The sequence below is a fragment of the Amia ocellicauda genome, chromosome 16 (genome assembly GCF_036373705.1).
Source record: "Amia ocellicauda isolate fAmiCal2 chromosome 16, fAmiCal2.hap1, whole genome shotgun sequence".
Lineage (NCBI taxonomy): Eukaryota > Metazoa > Chordata > Actinopteri > Amiiformes > Amiidae > Amia > Amia ocellicauda.
In genome coordinates this window covers 388,183-409,396 of record NC_089865.1, presented here as the reverse complement: position 1 = coordinate 409,396, position 21,214 = coordinate 388,183, and the positions used below count along the sequence as shown (strand labels likewise).

At 52.6% G+C, this 21,214-nt stretch overlaps 1 protein-coding gene across 2 annotated transcripts in view; it reads right to left on the bottom strand.

Moving 5' to 3' along the window:
- Positions 1 to 20,331, bottom strand: part of cps1 (carbamoyl-phosphate synthase 1, mitochondrial) — a 41,509-nt gene extending 21,178 nt beyond the window's left edge. The window contains exons 1-24 of one of the 2 annotated variants that reach the window (XM_066687620.1): positions 19,992 to 20,331; positions 16,642 to 16,751; positions 16,339 to 16,483; positions 16,141 to 16,230; positions 15,920 to 15,976; positions 15,524 to 15,616; positions 15,320 to 15,409; positions 13,306 to 13,434; positions 12,882 to 12,988; positions 12,531 to 12,672; positions 11,320 to 11,397; positions 10,585 to 10,683; positions 9,345 to 9,440; positions 9,027 to 9,216; positions 8,731 to 8,888; positions 7,032 to 7,160; positions 6,587 to 6,731; positions 6,206 to 6,416; positions 5,800 to 5,998; positions 5,401 to 5,577; positions 4,469 to 4,587; positions 1,512 to 1,653; positions 664 to 729; positions 460 to 523 (exon numbers count right to left, since the gene is read on the bottom strand). In XM_066687620.1, the coding sequence (XP_066543717.1) occupies positions 460 to 523; positions 664 to 729; positions 1,512 to 1,653; positions 4,469 to 4,587; positions 5,401 to 5,577; positions 5,800 to 5,998; positions 6,206 to 6,416; positions 6,587 to 6,731; positions 7,032 to 7,160; positions 8,731 to 8,888; positions 9,027 to 9,216; positions 9,345 to 9,440; positions 10,585 to 10,683; positions 11,320 to 11,397; positions 12,531 to 12,672; positions 12,882 to 12,988; positions 13,306 to 13,434; positions 15,320 to 15,409; positions 15,524 to 15,616; positions 15,920 to 15,976; positions 16,141 to 16,230; positions 16,339 to 16,483; positions 16,642 to 16,751; positions 19,992 to 20,111 (2,956 nt within the window). In that variant the 5' untranslated portion in view covers positions 20,112 to 20,331. Of the gene's footprint in view, positions 1 to 459; positions 524 to 663; positions 730 to 1,511; positions 1,654 to 4,468; positions 4,588 to 5,400; positions 5,578 to 5,799; positions 5,999 to 6,205; positions 6,417 to 6,586; positions 6,732 to 7,031; positions 7,161 to 8,730; positions 8,889 to 9,026; positions 9,217 to 9,344; positions 9,441 to 10,584; positions 10,684 to 11,319; positions 11,398 to 12,530; positions 12,673 to 12,881; positions 12,989 to 13,305; positions 13,435 to 15,319; positions 15,410 to 15,523; positions 15,617 to 15,919; positions 15,977 to 16,140; positions 16,231 to 16,338; positions 16,484 to 16,641; positions 16,752 to 16,885; positions 17,630 to 19,991 lie in introns of those variants that run through there. The other variant, XM_066687622.1, reaches the window with a different exon arrangement.
- Between the last annotated feature and the right edge of the window lie 883 nt (positions 20,332 to 21,214).

Sequence of the window (21,214 nt, the reverse complement as noted above, 5' to 3'; positions counted from 1 at the left end):
GAAAGATATGATATATGAGAAAGAGCGAGGGATGGCTTGGGGTTTCTCAGGCGTCTGATTAGGCCTGGGCCTCGAGCCGTGGACCCCCAGAGATTTATTTTCTCCTCTGATAATCGTTCATTGCAGTGTGTTTCTCTCTCCTTTGTGCCGAATGATTATTTTATTTTGGTTTATTTCATTTTCTAAACTGTTTCTGGTTTATTTGTTAGTTTGTATGTATGTTTGTGATTCTGCAAAGCGCTCTGTGGCTCCACTGTGCAAGGCACTATACAGTTGATTGATTGATTGATTGGCCGTACTGTTGCGGCTGTGTGACCGAGCAGCAAAGCCCTCGGAGGCTGGGAGAAAGACGGGCAGCCATCGCAGGAGAGGAGCACCAACACAGAAGGAAACGAGAGAAAATCACTGAGCCGAGGGCCCAGCTGCCCACCCGCCCGGCCCCCCGGCAGTCCTGCTCACCGATGTGGTACGGTCCACAGCCGAGCACCATCACACCCTGGTCCCTGAAGTCGATGTCGTGCTCCTGTGGGGGGGAACAGAAAACACGGAGCAGAGAGAGAGTGAGAGAGAGTGAGAGAGCCACGAGGAGAGGGAGACCAGTGCACTGTCTACAGGGGCAGGAGTGTGAGTGGGTGTGTGAGAAAGGGAGAGAGACACACTCACCTGGCCATGGTAGGTGCAGTACAGGTAGTTGGTGACAGCAGGGTACTCTGCAGCGAGGGTGTCGATCTGAGGACAGGAGGATCAGGTGGACAGTTACACTCACACCCACACACACGGCACCACCGGTCCAGAGAGGAGGAAGCACACACTCTGAGCCTCGGCACACAAACCGCATGATGTTGAAAAAGAACATAAGAAAGTGTGCAGTGGAGAGGAGCCCATTCGCCCCATCGTGCTCGTTTGGTGTCCATTAATAACTAAGTGATCAAGGATCCTATCCAGTCTGTTTTTGAATGTTCCCAAATTGTCTCTTCAGCCACATCGCTGGGGAGTTTGTTCAGATTGTGACGCCTCTCTGTGTGAAGAAGTGTCTCCTGTTTTCTGTCTTGAATGCCTTGAAGCCCAATTTCCATTTGTGTCCTGGGTGCGTGTGTCCCTGCTGATCTGGAAAAGCTCCTCTGGTTTGATGTGGTCGATGCCTTTCATGATTTTGAAGACTTGGATCAAGTCCCCACGTAGTCTCCTCTGTTCCAGGGTGAAAAGGTTCAGTTCCTCAGTCTCTCAGTAGGACGTTCCCTTCAGACCTGGAATAAGTCTGGTTGCTCTCCTCTGATCTGCCTCTAGAGCAGTTCAACCTACAATTGGCTGCAGGGACGACACTAACCAGGCTCTGACACACGAAGAACCCGGTCCCTGAAGAACCAGGGCAAACTGCCACACATTGGAGAGTCAGTGCGTGTGTGTGTGTGTGCGTGCATGTATGTTGGTTGTGTGTGTGTGTGTGTGTGTTGGTGTGTGTCCTCTCAGGACAGTGCAGACAGTGTCGAATGAGGAGAGACGTCACCCACCTGTTTGACCCAGGGTCTGATGCCTTGTCTCAGCCGGAGCTCCCTGGCCTCCGTCTCCTCCAGGTGCAACGCCGCGCCTACCTGCCGGTCCGAGAAGCCGTCCTGCTTGGCCTTCAGCAGCAGCGTCTGCGGCACCGTGGAGCTGTGGCACAGAGAGCACAGCGTTAACCCTGCGTGGAGCACGGCTGGCAGACAGCGGGAGACGTCGATCTGGTCTCCGTGTGACAGCGAACACCAGAGCGGTGCCGCAGCCGCGCCTCTACGCAGTCCGTCTGCATCCTTCACAACAACTACAGCTGACTCTCCAGCCCCCCGCGCGGTCTGTCCTTATCGGTCACAGCTCTGTGCGCCAACTTTACTGTCTCGACTCCCCCAAAAGACACTTCCCACCTCGTGTGCCCTGGTCCTGGCATCACCATTGATCTGGTGCTCAGGGTGGACACATCGATTCCTTTCATGGAAACCTCCATTGAGAAAAAGTAAATAAACCGACGGGGGTGTGGGAATAAGGGAGCCGGGGATTGTGGGAATATTGTAATAAGGAATGGTCTACAGAATCAACTCCGGGAAAATTAAGGGTAGAATTCCACAGAGGCGCCCAACTAAACGAGTGCGGCGGGAGAGTGCCGGGCTGAGTGGGTTTTCATGTGAGCACAGATTCATTTTCGGGGGAAACGGCGTCTCAGAAAAGGAAGCAGGCCTTTTTGCTCAAGTCTGCACATTTCTTTATTTTTACTTAATTATTAAATGGCTTCACTGCAAATAACCAGATCCAACACGCCGAGCTGCTTGCAATTCCCCCGGCAGCTCTGCTCTCCCGTTCTGCGAGAACATTTGTTTTTATATTTTGTACTCCTTTCTTCGCCCTTTCAAAGAATCGGTGGTTGCATAACTGGAATTCACCCAGGAGCTCGCCGAAGGAGCCGGAGTCTCACTGGAACTCCACACTCTCCCAGGATCACAAACAGAGCAAGCAAGTCGTCTTCTGTTCAGTCAGAAGAAACAGGCAGCTGAAGGATAGATTATTATGATTTGTATTAAAAATGAATACAACTACCACTAATAATGCCACCCACTTACATCTTACTCCTGAAAAAGTGACTGACAGCCAGTGGCACCCTCCTTTAATTGTCTCCAGACTAGACTATGCAATATGCTGTGTTATGCAATATACTGGCCTATGCACGAGGCCCGTCCAATGCAATGCACTGTGTAATGCACGATGCTGTCCAGTGCACGATCCCGGGGACACACACTTCCCATGCGAATAGTAACCCTGAATGAATCTCAGCTAGATGCACACAGTGCATCTCCCTGAAAACAATAAGAGAGTAAGAACAGAGCCGGAGGGGGGGGAGGTGAAATCATTCCACAGCCTGACAGAAAACAGGAGACACTTCTTCCGACACAATCTGAACAAACTCCCCAGCGATGTGGCTGAAGAGACAATTTGGGAACATTCAAAAACAGACTGGATAGGATCCTTGATCACTTAGTTATTAATGGACACCAAACGAGCACGATGGGGCCAATGGCCTCCTCTCCATTGGACACTGTCTCATGCTCTTACGTTCTGAGTGTTATCTCAACCCCCATCCCCCCAACACCTGCCCTGCTCCACTACAATGAGAGTTTGAAGAAATTCAAAAAGAGCCCAGATCAGTTCAGTAATATTTCTGTTATCGCAGAGCGGCAAGGCGGGGGGCATCCGGTCGGGCGGAGAGCGCAGGGGGTTGTTTAGTATTTCCTACCAGTCGCTGATGAGAGATAAAAGGCCGATTTCAGCAGAGGGCAGAGGAAGAGAGCGAGAGATACAGAACTGTGCTCGTTCTCTGTGCTAATTGATATGCTTACAGCACGTCCCAGACTGCACTGCCTCCCTATCAAGCGCACGGCCGAGATTCCCTCATTAGGCCCAAATTCCAGCTATCATGTATTATTGAACAGCGAGGAGAGGGCCGGGGGGCTGTACAGCATGAGTCGAGCAGTAATGCAGGGAAAGACGGATTTTTTTATATATAATTTCTCTTGCACATATCTTTCTGGGTGTAAGTTCTACGAGTTTTCTGTGTTTACACCCTGCTGGAGGCTGCGCAGGGCTGGGCAAGGGTGCGAAGGGTGGCACAGTCGGAGTGACGGCACACTGCGGTGTAATAATCAGGGGACCGGTGTGTTGGCACAGTGCGGTGTCATGGCCAGGGGGACGGTCTGTTAACACACCGCAGTGTCAAGGGCAGGGGACGGGTCTATTAACACACCACAGTGTCGTGGGCAGGGGACCGGTGTGTTGGCACAGTGCGTTGTCGTGGGCAGGGAACGGGTCTGTTGATACACCACGGTGTAGATTTAAATAATGAAAACTGCACTGACAGTTTACTGTTCTACACAAGAACAGTAGTATATGTATGTATGTATATATCCTGTATATATCTGTATGGATTAAGAAGGTGCAGGAATCCCTAAGACAGGACACAGTGTTGTATATTGTATCGTTGTGGATCCAGTACCGCAGGTGTGGACCCTGAGGCCGGCCCGGATCCGTGCGGTTCAGCTCTCACCCCTCACAGCCCTCTGTCTGAACTGTGGCGGCTCTGCACCGAGTTCACATCGTTTCAACTCAATTTGCCTTGTTCTCTAATTAACCGATGTGCCTCTTTTGTCTGTGCCATTAGCTCCGTGTAAAGTTAAACTGTTGCCTCAGATTGCCTTTGTTCATTTTGTCTGGGTGCGTTTTTTTATTTCCTTTGATTTTTTTCCCTCCGTCTCCATGTACAGAAGCCCGAGATAAAGGCCCAGAGAGACGCGGCCGGCCGCCTCCTGCAGCGCCGCAGCGCCATCTGGTGTCCGTCTCGGCACTGACGCTCTGGGAGTCAGTCGGCTTCGACACGCTTCTGTCGGGAAACCGAGCCGGAGAATTCCAGTCAAACAACGCCTCCCTCCCTCTGCCGCTCTCTCACCTGCTGTACTGGCCCAGGTGTTTCTCCATCTCCGTGATGCGCCGCAGTTTGTGCAGAAACCACTTGTCGATGGCCGTCAGCGCGTGGATCTCATCGACCGTCACCCCGTTGTGCAGCGCCTGCGGAGACAGAGCCTTGCGTGTATGGATGTGTGCACATGTATATCTGTGCAAGTGTGAGTCCATGTGTGCAAGAGTGAGATTGTGTTTGTCTATGTGTACGGTATGTGTGAGTGTCCGTGTGCCCGTATGAGTGTCCGTGTGCCTGTCCGTGTGCCCGTGTGAGTGTCCGTGCAAGTGTCTGTGAGTCCATGTGCCCATCCATGTGCCCATGTGAGTGTCTGTGTGCCCATGTGCTGGTGTGAGTGTCCGTGTGAGTGTCAAGACCTTGTGGCACAACAGTAGCGTATCTGACTCCAGATCAAAGGCTGCGTGTTCAAATCACATCGGGGACAACACCCCCAGAACGCTGAACTTCGCAGGACCCCGCAGCTCCGCAGCCAATCAGCAGACTGACAGCCCGCCTGCTAATGAGTGGGATTGCGGCCCCTGGGGAACAATGCGATGACGGCGCCGCTGTTACACGGCTAACCTTGAGAGTTATTGATGTTTCAGAGCTGCACGCGATTTGGCCCATTACTCCTAAATAAATCTGCCAGCGTCAATAATTTCATTCAAGACTCCCGAAACATTATTTCTCAGAGTCAGCCGGAGAAGGCATTTCAAGGAGAGCCGGAGCAAAAGTTGGTGCTGCTCGGTGATGCCACAGTGAAGGGCGGTGCAGAGGGAGGAAGAGCAGGCGGGGCGGAGCGAGGCGGGGCAGTTTGGATAGGGATGGAGAGAGAGAGAGGGACATTCATCCTTTATCAACTGGTGTGACCCAGGGCCGTGCCGTGCCATACTGAGCTGTGCTGTGCCGTGTGGATGCCTTACCTTTGCCAGAGAGAAGATACGTGTGCTGGAGGGCACAGCCAGGTTCTGCTGCAGGTCGGGAGGCTCTGCCCAGGCCTCGTTCATGGGCAGCTGGGGCTCGAACCCATTCACAGAGGGGTGGCACATCCGCAGAGCCTTCTGGATACTCTCCTCGAAAGTGCGCCCCACTGCCATCACCTGACACACACAGACACGGGCAGGCTGACTCACCGACTGACACACCAAGTGACTGACTGAGTGACTGACACACTAGCACCCTGAGTGACTGACTGACTGACTGATTGACACACTGATGACTGACTGACTGACTGACACACTGGCTGACTGACAGATACACAGAGTGACTGCCTGTAAAATGATCACTATAAGTGTAACAGTATGACGCCCGGTTCTGCTCACCTCGCCCACACTCTTCATGGCACTGCCGATCTCCCGGGTCATGCCCTGGAAGCGGTCCAGGTCCCAGCGCGGGACCTTGGTGACGATGTAGTCCAGGCTGGGCTCGAAGCAGGCCGTGGTCTTCTCCGACACCGCGTTTCTGATCTCCGGCAACGGGATGCCCAGTGCCAGCTTGGCAGCCACAAACGCCAGGGGGTAGCTGGGAAACGGGCGAGAAGACAGACGGGAAAAACAGCCTCTTTACCACAGCACCTGTACCACGGCATCGGGAAGTCTCCCCAGTTCAGATTAAAGGTTTTAAAGATATAAATCCAAATGTTTGGTGTGTCTGAGCGTCCTCTTCTGATGGGCTTCTCCCCGTGTCCCCGTGCCTCCGTGTCCCCCGGCGTGTCCCCGTCCCTCTTACCCCGTGGCCTTGGAGGCGAGGGCGGAGCTGCGCGAGAGCCGGGCGTTGACCTCAATGATGCAGTACTCCAACGAGCCAGGGTGCAGCGCGTACTGGATGTTGCACTCGCCCACGATGCCCAGGTGCCGCACCACCTTGATGGCCGTCTCACGCAGCAGGTGGTACTCCTCGTTGGACAGCGTCTGGCTCGGCGCCACCACGATGGAGTCGCCTGCCGGGGAAACGCAAACGCAGACTGCTGAATCACCGCCCCATGGCCTCGTGCTGCCGTGCATCGTGTGGCTATGTCGGCTCGTGCGGACTGGCCAATCAGAGCTGTGCACCGGACACGGAATGGGACGGCTCTGGCCGCTCCCTACCAGCGGAGGGGCTGGGTCATACCTGTGTGAATGCCCAGGGGGTCAAAGTTCTCCATGTTGCACACGGTCACGCAGTTGTCCGCCACGTCCCTCACCACCTCGTACTCCACCTCCTTCCAGCCCATCAGAGACTTCTCCACCAGGATCTGGCTGCTCATCGCCAGGGCCTGGAGGACGGAGAAGCACAGAGCAACACGACACAGATCACACACGTGGAGAGACAGACCTGCTGCTGGCTTACTATATGCACACGCGCACACACAGGCACACGTGTTCACGCACAGACGCACAGACACACACACACACAGGCTCACAAAAACACATTCATGGTCACAGGCACGCACGCTCTCACGAACACAAATTCTCACAGTCACGCACACACTCGCACACAAACCAAACCAAACACCGCAGGCTCCCCACATGTCCGACAGCCAGAGGGTCGTGTGCCCGCGGGGGCTGAGACTCACCTTCCTGGCCGTTTCCCGCAGCTGGTCCCTGTCCACGCACAGCCCCGACCCCAGCCCCCCCAGGGCGTAGGCAGAGCGCAGCATCACCGGGTACCCGATCCGCTCAGCCGCCTGCAGGGCGTCGGACACCTGCGGGAGAGAGACACATGAACAGTGTCAACAGGGTCAAGCAAATAACCGCCCACACATAGCTGTGCTGTAGGGTGTGGAGTCACACTAAACACGGGCCGAGGCACATCAATACCTGCAGAAGGCCAGTTACACACCTGGCACCCTGTCCTGCTTTAATTTATCATCAGAAGCCCTTCTCTATCACTGATAAATAAATACAAAAAATTATAGGATACAGGTTTGTAATTTGAGAGGTCAAAAGTGACCCGAGTCCGGGGCAAACGAGTTTGACAAAAACTTGCCAAATACGATCATCAGAAATTAATACTGTGTAGGTCACGTTAATTTCCGATGTAAACAAATCAGCCGCGATGACATAAGATTAAATTTTCCCCATTGGCCGTGTAACCCAGCGGAGGACAGGTACCCCGATTCGGGCGGGCGGGCCCTAGCGTCGGACCAGCACACTCTAAAGATGAAGGGACTGGAGAGTCAGCTTTTAAACCTCCGTGCTTCCCCTGAAAATATCGATCGTCCCTTTTGAGAAATAACTGACTGCTGAGCCCTGTGGTACCGACGCCCGACCCACTCCGGTGCCGAACGTGGTTTTAAATCCCCCACACTTACACGGGACTAAAAGCACAGTGTCTAACCGCGAGGACACGATTATTGAGATCAATTAGGACTTGGAAAGACGGGCTTCATGCGTCTGTATTGACAAACGCACACAATCACTTATAAACAATGCAAAACGCTCTTTGGGGAGAAACACTCCAGATGATACCCTGGTGATATTTTCAGCCGGGTTTCGGTTTAGCAATTAGGGTTTAGTGCGGCATCACAATGGCTGCCTGAATGGAGACTAATTTGCTCATATTTGTAATCTAGAGCTGTGAACTCAAGAAAATGTGTGAATTAATAGCAATGAAGAACCTTGAAACGGCCTTCATTAGTGCAGCCAGGGAGCTTTAATTGCGTAATAAATAGCTGTTGAGTTGGAGAGCCCTTATTATGTGGTCTATAATCAGCGCAGTCCCTCCAATCTTAATCCTGCTCAGGCCCACTGGACAGCCACGGTCTGCAGTTTCCAGAGAGGGGCGTCTCTGAATCACGGCTCGGCAGGCGGGACACTCGGCTGTGGCAGAGAAGACAAACGACCGAGCCGTAAAGGAGGATTACAAGCGGTTTATCATGAAACAGTACAGTGTGGTTTATGGTCATTCTTGAGGAAGAGTGAATATGATCGGATCGGCCGCGTCATCGCTGTGGCCGTAAAGACGGACTGCACCGGGTCTCAGAGAATAAATAACCCGAACAGGCGACAGGAACACGAGTGAGAGCCTAACAGTGCCGGTGCTGCAGGCTGCCACGCTAATGCAATGACACACGTGTGGAGTTTATGTGCAAGGAAGCCTGGACATGGGGTGTGTAGGTGAACATGAGTGCGACAGAGTGTGTGTGTGACCCAGAGTGTGTGTAGCGTGTGACCCAGAGAGGGTGTGTAGAGAGTGACCCAGAGAGGGCATGTAGCGTGTGCCAGAGAGGGCGTGTGTTGCTATGGGAAATGGCCGCCCATGCTGCGCCTCACTGTGTCCACGGCGATGCTGGGGGCGATCTTCTCGCCGATCTCCGTCAGCCGGTCAGAGAAGAGCTGCCGGTCCTCGGTGGCCATGATGGATTCCACAGGCGTGCCCAGGACCTGCACCCCGAAGCGCTGCAGCACCCCGCTCTGATACAGCTCCACGCCTGTGAGAGAACACACCGTACACATCAGCACAGGGCTCTTACACAGCTCCACACCTGTGAGAGAGAGCACACACAACACACAGCACGACGGTGAGGGAGAGGCGGCAGTGTGTAGGAGGGCAGCTCTCGGCAACGCACCGCAGTTCAGCGCCGTCTGGCCGCCCATGGACAGCAGGATGCCGTCGGGCCGCTCGGTGCGGATCACCTCGGACACAAAGTGCGGCGTGACAGGGAGGAAGTACACTGAGTCGGCCTGCTTGCTGCCAAGCTCATTGGTCTGCACCGAGGCAATGTTGGGGTTCATCAGCACCGTCTTCACATTCTCTTCCTGTGGCCGCGGGAGGAGGGAGGGACAGGAGTCAGTGAGTGGAGAGGAGCGAGAGAAGAGAGAGGAGAGCGAGATAGAGCAGAGGGGAGAGGAGAAAAACATGCTTGACGAGAGATCCACTGGTTTACCTTCATGGCTTTGATGGCCTGAGAACCGGAGTAATCGAACTCCCCGGCCTGGCCGATGGACAGTCCACCGGAGCCGAGCACCAGCACCTTGGACACCTGGCCGGACAAACGCACACTGTAACACAGAGTGACACAGTAACACACACTGTAACACAGTCGCACATAAAGCTACACAGAGAGACACAGCAACACAAACAGTAACACACACTGTCACACACACACTATCACAGTAACACACATTGTGTGTCATATAACACACACTGTACCATAGTAACACACACACTGTAACATGTGTCACCATAACATACAGACGGGTGACAAATTAAAGGAAAATCCAACATACAGTGTCTCACTATGGTGTTGGGCACCACGAGCCCCAGAACATCTTCAATGCTCTTGGCACAGATTCTAGAGTCTCTGGACTCGACTGGAGGGATGGACACCATTCTTCCAAAAGACATTCCCTCATTTGGGGTTTTGATGATGGTGGTGGACAGCGCTGTCTAACACGTCGGTCCAGAATCTCCCATAGGTGTTCAATTGGGTTGAGATCTGGTGACTGTGAAGGCCATAGCATATGAGTCACATCATTTTCATCCTCATCACACCATTCAGTGCCCCTCGTGCCCTGTGGATGGGCATTGTCATCCTGGAAGAGACACTCCCATCAGGAGAGAAATGTGTCACCACAGGATAAAGGTGATCACTCAGAATCACTCTGTCATGATTTGCAGTGACCCTTGGCTCTAAGGGTCAAGTGGACCCAAACCATGCCAGGAAAATGCCCCCCACAGCACAACAGAGCCTCCGGACCCCCTCACTGTAGGGTCCAGCAGTCAGGCCTGTCCCGTTCTCTTGGTGTCCCACACATGCACTCGCCCACTTGTCCAGAACACGAGCCAGTTGAGCGTCTGTGTGACTGAAGCTCCGGCCATTCGTGCCCCAATAATGACCCTCTTTCACAGTCACTTAGATCCTTTCCTCTCGCCATCTTGATCCAAAATCGAGGTCAGCTGGGCTGCTCAGCATTTGTATACATGCACAGAGCAGGATAGGATGTTAATTGCTTAATTGTATCATGCAGTGCACCTGTTTGGAGGCGTCTGAATTCGTTATGTTCCTCCACTCATTTATTCAGGTTTTTCCTTTCATTTGTCACCCGTCTGTATGTTATAATAGTAACACACACACTGTAAGACAGGAACACACACAGTAGTTGTGCAGAACAGTGCGGTTATACCTGGGCTCGTCTGGTTGGCTGCTCTTTCCTGGGCATCACAGACACGATGCTGACCTCCTTACCATTCCTAATGAGGGATATGAAGGCATCAAACAGGAACTGCAACAGAGAAGAGAACAGAGTCAGTACACACACACTGTGGACAGGATATGTTCCTGTGCAGAAAATAAATAGTAAAATATACATCAGCATTGGCCTGAAATACATTTAAATAAACACTGTATTCTGTTCTATATATTCAAATGCATTTGCACACGTTGTAATGGACACTTTCTGACTCCAATAACACTCAATAATAAACAGGTGAGCTGGCCGTGTTACTCCTCGCCTGTCTGAGTGAAACAGGGCTGTGTGTTCGGCACCGCTCCCCCGGCACACATATTCATAAACCACTCGGCATGCAATCAACACAACCGAGCAACAAGGAGTCACATCGCTCTCCCGGGCTGCTGATTTAAGGCCCCCTGTAGCCAGCTGAAGTGATTGTGTTTCATTCTGTAATGCAAGCAGTTTGTTTCTCCTTTTGTGGTTTTAAGAGTGTGCTACATTTCACAGCGCTGCAGAAAACGCTTCAATCACACACTCTCACACACACTCTAACACACAGACACTCACACTCACACAACCTCAGGCTTATGACACCGGAGCGTGTGGCACCCGTGTGTGGCCCCTGTGCGTTCTTCACTAGAAGGGCGTTGTCAGCCTCAGTGCCAGAGAGAGGGTGTGTACACTTACCTCAGTGTCAGTCGGGCCGCCTTTAGCCTCGGGGTGGAACTGTGCAGTGAAGACAGGCTTGGAGTCGTGCATGATCCCCTGGCAACAACACACACAGGCTCAACACCACACACTGAACACCAAATACACACTGAACACTAATATACACACACACTGAATACCACATACAGACACTGAGCACTAATACACACACACTGAGCAATTACACCGATCAGCCATCACATTATGAGCACTGACAGGTGAAGTGAATAACACTGATAATCTCGTTATCATGGCACCTGTCAGTGGGTGGGATATATTAGGCAGCAAGTGAACATTTTGTCCTCAAAGTTGATGTGTTAGAAGCAGGAAAAATGGGCAGCGTAAGGATCTGAGCGACTTTGATAAGGGCCACATTGTGATGCTAGACGACTGGGTCAGAGCATCTCCAAAACTGCAGCTCTTGTGGGGTGTTCCCGGTCTGCAGTGGTCAGCACCTATCAAAAGTGTACAAGGAAGGAAAAGCGGTGAACCGGCGACAGGGTCATGGGCGGCCAAGGCTCATTGATGCATGTGGGGAGCGAAGGCTGGCCCGTGTGGTCCGATCCAACAGACGAGCTACTGTGGCTCAAATTGCTGAAAAAGTGAATGCTGGTTCTGGTAGAAAGGTATCAGAACACACAGTGCATCGCAGTTTGATGCGTATGGGGCTGCGTAGCCGCAGACCAGTCAGGGTGCCCATGCTGACCCCTGTCCACTGCCGAAAGCACCTACAATGGGCATGTGAGCATCAGAACTGGACCACGGAGCAATGGAACAAGGTGGCCTGGTCTGATGAATCACGAGTTCAAGGTGTTGACTTGGCCTCCAAATTCCCCAGATCTCAATCCAATCGAGCATCTGTGGGATGTGCTGGACAAACAAGTCCGATCCATGGAGGCCCCACCTCGCAACTTACAGGACTTAAAGGATCTGCTGCTAACGTCTTGGTGCCAGATACCACAGCACACCTTCAGAGGTCTAGTGGAGTCCATGCCTCGACGGGTCAGGGCTGTTTTGGGACCTACACAATATTAGGCAGGTGGTCATAATGTTATGGCTGATCGGTGTACACACACACACACACACTCAACACCACATACAGACAATGAGCACTGATACACACACTCACTGAGCAACTCAACACAACAGAATCACTCACATACTGAACACCACACACTGAACACTCGCACCTCGTTGGTGCCATCGTTGGCGTTGACGAACAGTGGGCTCCAGCCGGGCGGGAGGGACTGGCTGTCGATGCCGTAGCCGTGGTTCTGCGCCGTTATGAAGGCCTGGCCCGTCAGCAGGTTCAACACTGGCTGGTTCTGACCTCTGAGAGAGACAGAGACCGAGAGAGACAGAGAGACAGAGAGAGAGGAGAGTTGTAAGGAAATTCAAATTAAACTATTTATTTTTCATTGTGTGTATGAAACAGTCTATTCCATGCAGACAAGTTGACGTCAGAGACAGATTAAATCAGTCCAAGGAAGCGTCTGAATGCTGTGGGATGGTGCAGCAGTTTCGGGGCCCCCCCTGCCTACCTGTTCCCCATGGGCAGCTTGTAGGACTTGGCACCGGCCGCCAGTGCCGTGATCTGGTTGCCCATGCAGATACCAAACACCGGCTCCCGACGGTCGCTCTCCAGCACCTGAGACAACACAGACCCTCCGCAGTGAGCTGGACCAGGGGGTCCGCAGGCACAGCAAACCACATCACACGGAGGAACCCCCAAAACCAAGAATAAAGCTGAACTCCGATGGCCGAGACGATGCACTGGGCTCAGCACACAGCAGCCAGAGGGACTACAGCGCCTCCCTGCATCGCGCCCTCACACACAACACACGTGTCACAGCTCATAATCAACCACCTCTGTGTTCACCGGGTCACCTATCCTGTGCTTTACCCAACACAAAGCTCAGCCCACCCTGCCCACCCCCCCGGCCCGGTGCAGGCGGCGCTCGGTACCTTGCGGAGGTTCTGGACGAGTGTGGTGGCCAGTGCAGGGTCCCCAGGGCCATTAGAGATGAACAGCCCGTCATACTGCAGCCCCAGCAGGTCCTGGTCCCACGGCACCAAGTGCACCTCCGCGCCGCGCTGCGGACACGTGGACACAGCGTTACAGCACAGAGCAGACACACTGTAGCATTACAGCACAGCACAGACACACTGCAGCGATACAGCACAGCGCAGACACACTGCAGCGATACAGCACAGAGTAGACACACTGCAGCGATACAGCACAGCGCAGACACACTGCAGCGATACAGCACAGAGTAGACACACTGCAGCGATACAGCACAGCGCAGACACACTGCAGCGATACAGCACAGAGTAGACACTGCAGCGATACAGCACAGCACAGACACACTGCAGCGATACAGCACAGACACACTGCAGCGATACAGCACAGCGCAGACACACTGCAGCGATACAGCACAGAGTAGACACACTGCAGCGATACAGCACAGCACAGACACACTGCAGCGATACAGCACAGCACAGACACACTGCAGCGATACAGCACAGAGTAGACACACTGCAGCGATACAGCACAGCGCAGACACACTGCAGCGATACAGCACAGAGTAGACACACTGCAGCGATACAGCACAGCGCAGACACACTGCAGCGATACAGCACAGAGTAGACACTGCAGCGATACAGCACAGCACAGACACACTGCAGCGATACAGCACAGCGCAGACACACTGCAGCATTACAGCACAGTGTTACAGCACAGCGCAGACACACTGCAGCGATACAGCACAGAGTAGACACTGCAGCGATACAGCACAGCACAGACACACTGCAGCGATACAGCACAGAGTAGACACTGCAGCGATACAGCACAGCACAGACACACTGCAGCGATACAGCACAGAGTAGACACACTGCAGCGATACAGCACAGCGCAGACACACTGCAGCGATACAGCACAGAGTAGACACACTGCAGCGATACAGCACAGCGCAGACACACTGCAGCGATACAGCACAGAGTAGACACACTGCAGCGATACAGCACAGCGCAGACACACTGCAGCGATACAGCACAGAGTAGACACTGCAGCGATACAGCACAGCACAGACACACTGCAGCGATACAGCACAGAGTAGACACACTGCAGCGATACAGCACAGCGCAGACACACTGCAGCGATACAGCACAGAGTAGACACACTGCAGCGATACAGCACAGAGTAGACACACTGCAGCGATACAGCACAGCGCAGACACACTGCAGCGATACAGCACAGAGTAGACACTGCAGCGATACAGCACAGCACAGACACACTGCAGCGATACAGCACAGAGTAGACACACTGCAGCGATACAGCACAGAGTAGACACACTGCAGCGATACAGCACAGAGTTACAGCACAGCGCAGACACACTGCAGCGATACAGTACAGAGTAGACACACTGCAGCGATACAGCACAGCGTAGACACACTGCAGCGATACAGCACAGAGTAGACACACTGCAGCGATACAGCACAGAGTAGACACACTGCAGCGATACAGCACAGAGTAGACACACTGCAGCGATACAGCACAGCACAGCACAGACACACTGCAGCGATACAGCACAGCGCAGACACACTGCAGCGATACAGCACAGCGCAGACACACTGCAGCAATACAGCACAGCACAGACACACTGTAGCGATACAGCACAGCGTAGACACACTGCAGCGATACAGCACAGAGTAGACACACTGCAGCGATACAGCACAGAGTAGACACACTGCATCATAGCACAACACACTGATTCATAACACAGTAAAGACAAAAATGCATCAAAGCACCGAGACACAGACAGCGTTACAGCACAGAGCAGACACAATGACTCACAGCACACAGACAATGCGTTATCACAGCGCAGAGAAAGCATATCTGTCACACAGAGGACACAGTGCCTTTACTGTAGTTATGGGTGAGCAAATCACCTTGGCAGAGCAACCCCGGGCGTGCTCTCACCTTCACAAGAAGACGGATGATGTTGTGCTTGATCCCACAATCCACTGCCACTATTTTAATGGGATTCCCCTTCCCGAACACACGCACCTCCTGCGGGAGGAAGACAGGGAGGGACTCTTCAAAGATCTCTGAACAGCAGAGTAAACAAACAGCGGTTGCGGTCGCCCCACCGAACCCCTCCCGAGAGTGCGCAGCCGCAGTTACCTTCGTGGACACGTCCGCCACCAGATTGCGCTGATTCGGGTCGTAGATCTCAACGGGCTGCTCGTCAAACTCAATCTTCCCCAAAACTGTGCCCTTGAAATGGTAAACAAACACAAACACGACATCATTTCACACCGCGTACGCCTATTGGGTGTCAATGTCTGTTTTGTGAGAGGAGAGACATCCCCGCAGATACCATGACCAATCTATCTGCCCTCCCACGGCAGCCCACTGGGACGGAGAGAGCGCCCCCCACTGGATAGGACCGTCCAAGCGGGCTCTTGATTCAAATCCCCCAAATCAGAACCCGCTGTGACACTGCAGAACCCGGGAGACCCACCCCTGGCCCAGGAGGACCGAGTGTCTGAGGCTGGCTACTGCACAACCCCCCCGCACCTTGTCTCTGATGATTTTGGTCAGCATCCGGGTGTCGACTCCATACAGGGCCGGGACCTGCGATGACACAAGCACAGGGCAAAACGTGAAGTCCAATCCAATACATCACACGTCACCCACCACTCAACCGACACAGACAGAGACAGAGAGACAGAGAGAGACACGGACACACTCGGACACACAGACACAGCGCCTCCGGGTGGCCCTTTACGGCGTCATACCTTCTCCTCTTGCAGCCACTGCGCCAGACTCTTCACTGACTTCCAGTGACTGTAGTCGTGGCTGTAGTCCTGCACCAGCAACCCCGACACCTGCAACACACAGCGCACACTCACCGCTCGGCACGCACAAGGGGGTTACAAACTGCGCGCTGCAGATCTTTACAATTCATTACACAATAATCCGAGAGAAAAGGACACCTGGATGCGATCAGACTCTACGTTGGTCCTGAGACCCAGGCTGTCCAGCTCTTGGGTGTCGGGCACGCCATAGTTGCCCACGATGGGGTAGGTGAGGGTGAGAATCTGCCCCCTGTAGCTGGGGTCTGTCAGGGCTTCGGGGTACCTACAGCACAGAGACACCGGCAAGATGGTGAGGAGAAAGAGAGAAAGAGAGAGAGAGAGAGGACACTGACAGGATTTCACACGCAAGGTGAAGTGGGGCAGGATCTCAGAGTGCGTGGGGTAATATACTGGGGGCAGGGAAGAGGGCTCGGCTCTTACCCCACCAGCCCAGTGTTGAACACCAGCTCCCCCGTCGACGACCGCGAATGTCCGAATGAGAAGCCCTTCATCCGAGTCCCGTCATCCAGAACCAGGTGTGCAGACTGTGCCTGCAGGGCGGAGGGGAGAGGAGAGGGGATGACAGGGGAGGAGAGGAGGCAGCCGCAGGGGTCTCTCTGTGATGCCACCGTCTCCATGCTGGGCCGAGCCGCTGAGCAGCAGGCCGAGCCAATCAGGCACTTACGCAGTGAATCGATCAGCATCGTCACCACCCACTGGGACGCTCTTCCCCTCAGGGCTTCCCACGCAGCCACACCCCAGACAGTTCTGGGAACCTGTTCAAACCCGTTTCACAATGGCGGACTGCCCCTACAACCAAACACACCAGGATCTGCGCATCTGGGCTGTGGATCAGCCAGACCAGTGAGGTTTCAGTGGAGATGGGAAATATGTAAAGCCGCACAGCTCGAGTCCTGCCTCGAACCCGCTGTCATCTGTCCAACAATGATCGCCTAGCACTCACCCGACACGCAGGCAGAGGGACAGTGGCCTGAAACAGTATTTGAAAGACACATGCCTGGGAACACCGGAGTCTAATACCCACACAAAACACCCTCGTCACCGAACCGCCCCACTCCTGCCCTGATCGCTGAGCCAGACTCTTCCCTTGTTCCTGCAGCGCAGCGCAAGGCCGGGGTCACTCCAGGTCACCGGGTAACACACCACGGCGCAGAAATAACTGCTGCCGTGTCTCCCAATCTTTATAAATACAAATACAGCTATAGTTGTGTCCATCCCCCGCCCGTCTGGTCCCCAGCCCGTACACTTCCCTGCTCAACGTCAGTTCGGTCACCATTCAGCTTAATTGTGTCAGGCAGTCACTCGACGCAGTTAGTGAGACTCTGACTCTGAACACACCTACACGGTCATGGCACTGAACACAAGCCTACTGAGACTCACAGTGACAGTCAGGTACATAAATATTTGGACAGAGACACAATTGTCACAATTTTGGCTCTGTACGCCACCACAATGGATTTGAAAGGAAACAATCAAGATGTGCTTTAAGTGTAGACTGCAGTCCAGGCCTGGTAGAGCATCACCAGGGAAGAAACCCAGCATCTGGTGATGTCTACGGGTTCAGACTTCAGGCCATCATTGACTGCAAAGGATTTGCCACCAAGTATTGACAATTTAATTCATGATTATGTTAGTTTGTCCAAATACTTTTGAGCCCCTAAAATTGGGGGACCATATATAAAAATGGGTGTAATTCCTCCACCGTTCACCCCATTTGGATGTAACTACCCTCAAATTAAAGATGAAAGTCTACACTTAAACAATCAAAATGAATGTAACAATTTCAAATCCATTGTGGTGGCGTACAGAGCCAAAATGATGACAATTGTGTCTCTGTCCAAATATTTATTGACCTGACTGTCACTGCTCTTCAGGGCTGCATCCCCGGCTGCAGATTAAGTCACTTCCCATTGCAACAAAAAAAGTTGAGGATCAGCTGATTCAGGGGATTAGTACACAGCTGAGGGACAAGACTATATCCAAACCCTAAACACACAAACCCTACAAACCCCATGTCCACTAGAATGGCACTGATGACCCTGAACTTTCATGTCCTGCCCTTCGTGACCTTAAACCCATGCTCTGAACACCTGCTACACAACAGGGAGTCCAACCTCAGTGCAGTGCACCACAACACTTGACGCTTTGCCCGTGGTTTGTGTAGTGTGCCAATTGCCAATGTCTGAGCCACAGCGGGTTTTACATACTGCACGATTTAGTACAGAGTGCAGTGATGGAGCATGAAAGCAACGTTTCAAAGGATTTAACAGCCAAATCAAGGTTGTTTGTGCATGCCAGCGACAGGGTAACCAAGTCTGAAATGCTCAGCGCCATGCGTGGGCTTCAGAAGCAGACTGCAGGTAAACCCTGAACAATGATCTCATGATCTGGACTCTGGGATAGTTAGCAACATTGTCAAATTTGCAGATGATACTAAAATAGGTGGCTCAGCAGATACAATCTTGGCAGCACAGGCTATTCAAAGGGACTTAGATAACATTCAGTTGTGGGCCGACACTTGGCAGATGAAATTCAATGTGGACAAGTGCAAGGTATTACATGCAGGTAACAAAAATGTCCCTATAATGACACTATGGGAGGAACAGAACTAGAGGAAGTAACGCATGAGAAAGACCTAGGAGTCTATGTGGACTCTTCACTTTCTCCATCCAAACAATGTGGGGAAGCAATAAAAAAGGCAAACACGATGCTAGGGTATATTGTCAAAAGTGTAGAATTGAGAACAAGGGCAGTGATGTTCAGACTGTACAATGCACTAGTTAGAGCTCATCTGGATACTGTGGACAGTTCTGGGCTCCTCACTTCAAGAAAGATATCGCTGCTCTAGAGGCAGTTCAGAGGAGAGCAACCAGACTTATTCCAGGTCTGAAGGGAATGTCCTACTGAGAGACTGAGGAACTGAACCTTCTCACCCTGGAACAGAGGAGACTACGTGGGGACTTGATTCAAGTCTTCAAAATCATGAAAGGCATCGACCACATCAAACCAGAGGAGCTTTTCCAGATCAGCAGGGACACACGCACCCGGGACACAAATGGAAATTGGGCTTCAAGGCATTCAAGACAGAAAACAGGAGACACTTCTTCACACAGAGAGGCGTCACAATCTGAACAAACTCCCCAGCGATGTGGCTGAAGAGACAATGTGGGAACATTCAAAAACAGACTGGATAGGATCCTTGATCACTTAGTTATTAATGGACACCAAACGAGCACGATGGGGCCAATGGGCTCCTCTCCATTGGACACTGTCTTATGTTCTTATGTTCTAATGTTCTAAGAGGCTCCTGCGGGCGAGACAGTCCATGAGTCTGTCCTCTCCTGGGGGGGCACAGCAGGTCGACCTGGTCTAGTTTGCCTGGACGGGGAAACCTGATGGCATTTGCAAGCCTTGCACTTCCCACATTACAATCACAACAGATACAAATAAAGACCCGGAATGTGCTGCTCTCCCTCCTCCTGCGTGTTTGCACTTGTATCTGGCTCTGAAACAATGTGAAACATTATTGAGTTGCAAAAGTCTATTTCCCCCGCAAGAAAACTATTACTTTACTATCTCTACAACAACAACAAAAAAGTGATGCAATGAACAGATGCCCAGAATCATCCCATACCAACTATAAACCTGGTGCGCAATCTGTGGAACATGCGCAGTGCGTCTGTGCGCAGAAACTCGGGATCTGACAGCAATTAACTCACACAAGAGCGTGCCTACTAATTAATAATAATCACCGCAATAAGTCCGCCTACCTTCATGCTCAGAAGTCGTGTCCCGGCGTCTCTCCAGCCACGTCCACTCCGGCTGCAGCAGACGGACAGCCCTGACCTGAAGCCCCGCACCAACTCACGCACTGTCAGGATCTTTGTCATATCGGGTTTATCTCTAATATTAATTATTATTATTATTATTATATCAGCGGCACTTGCTCTGCGCACAAGTTCACAGCTCTTACTAACTGGAATATGAATAAGACTGAGATAGAGGCGTGCACAGCTCAATGCACTGAGACGCCCAGCTGTCCCACGCAGGAGAGTGAAATGTGATCGGCGTGGATCCGACCCAGGGCTGGGAGAGAGGGAGGAGGGAGAGAGGGAGGAGTGGGCAACAGCGCCTGTTGCTCACACCACGTGTCCAGGGGCAAACACGGTACCGTGGGCTGTGCAGTAGCGGCGCACAGCGTCCCGTACACTGTGGAGTAGCGGCGCACAGGACAGTGTCCAGTCGAGAGGAGCCCATTGGCCCCATCGTGCTCATTTGGTGAAGCCCAATTTCCATTTGTGTCCTGGGTGCGTGTGTCCCTGCTGATCTGGAAAAGCTCCTCTGGTTTGATGTGGTCGATGCCTTTCATGATTTTGAAGACTTGAATCAAGTCCCCACGTAGTCTCCTCTGTTCCAGGGTGAAAAGGTTCAGTTCCTCAGTCTCTCAGTAGGACATTCCCTTCAGACCTGGAATAAGTCTGGTTGCTCTCCTCTGAACTGCCTCTAGAGCAGCGATATCTTTCTTGAAGTGTGGAGCCCAGAACTGTCCACAGTATCCAGATGAGCTCTAACTAGTGCATTGTACAGTCTGAACATCACTGCCCTTGTTCTCAATTCTACACTTTTGACAATATACCCTAGCATCGTGTTTGCCTTTTTTATTGCTTCCCCACATTGTTTGGATGGAGAAAGTGAGGAGTCCACATAGACTCCTAGGTCTTTCTCATGTGTTACTTCATCTAGTTCTGTTCCTCCCATAGTGTCATTATAGTGGACATTTCTGTTACCTGCATGTAATACCTTGCACTTGTCCACATTGAATTTCACCTGCCAGGTGTCGCCCACATTAAGGGCTGAGGCTCTACTGGGGCATCACTGTGCGTTCAGAGCCATCAGACTGCACAATCTGCCGGCGCATACAGAGGTAAATACCCCGGGGGTAAACACTGGGGTAAACGAGCCAGAGCTGCACGGCACTGACGCAGCTGCGCAC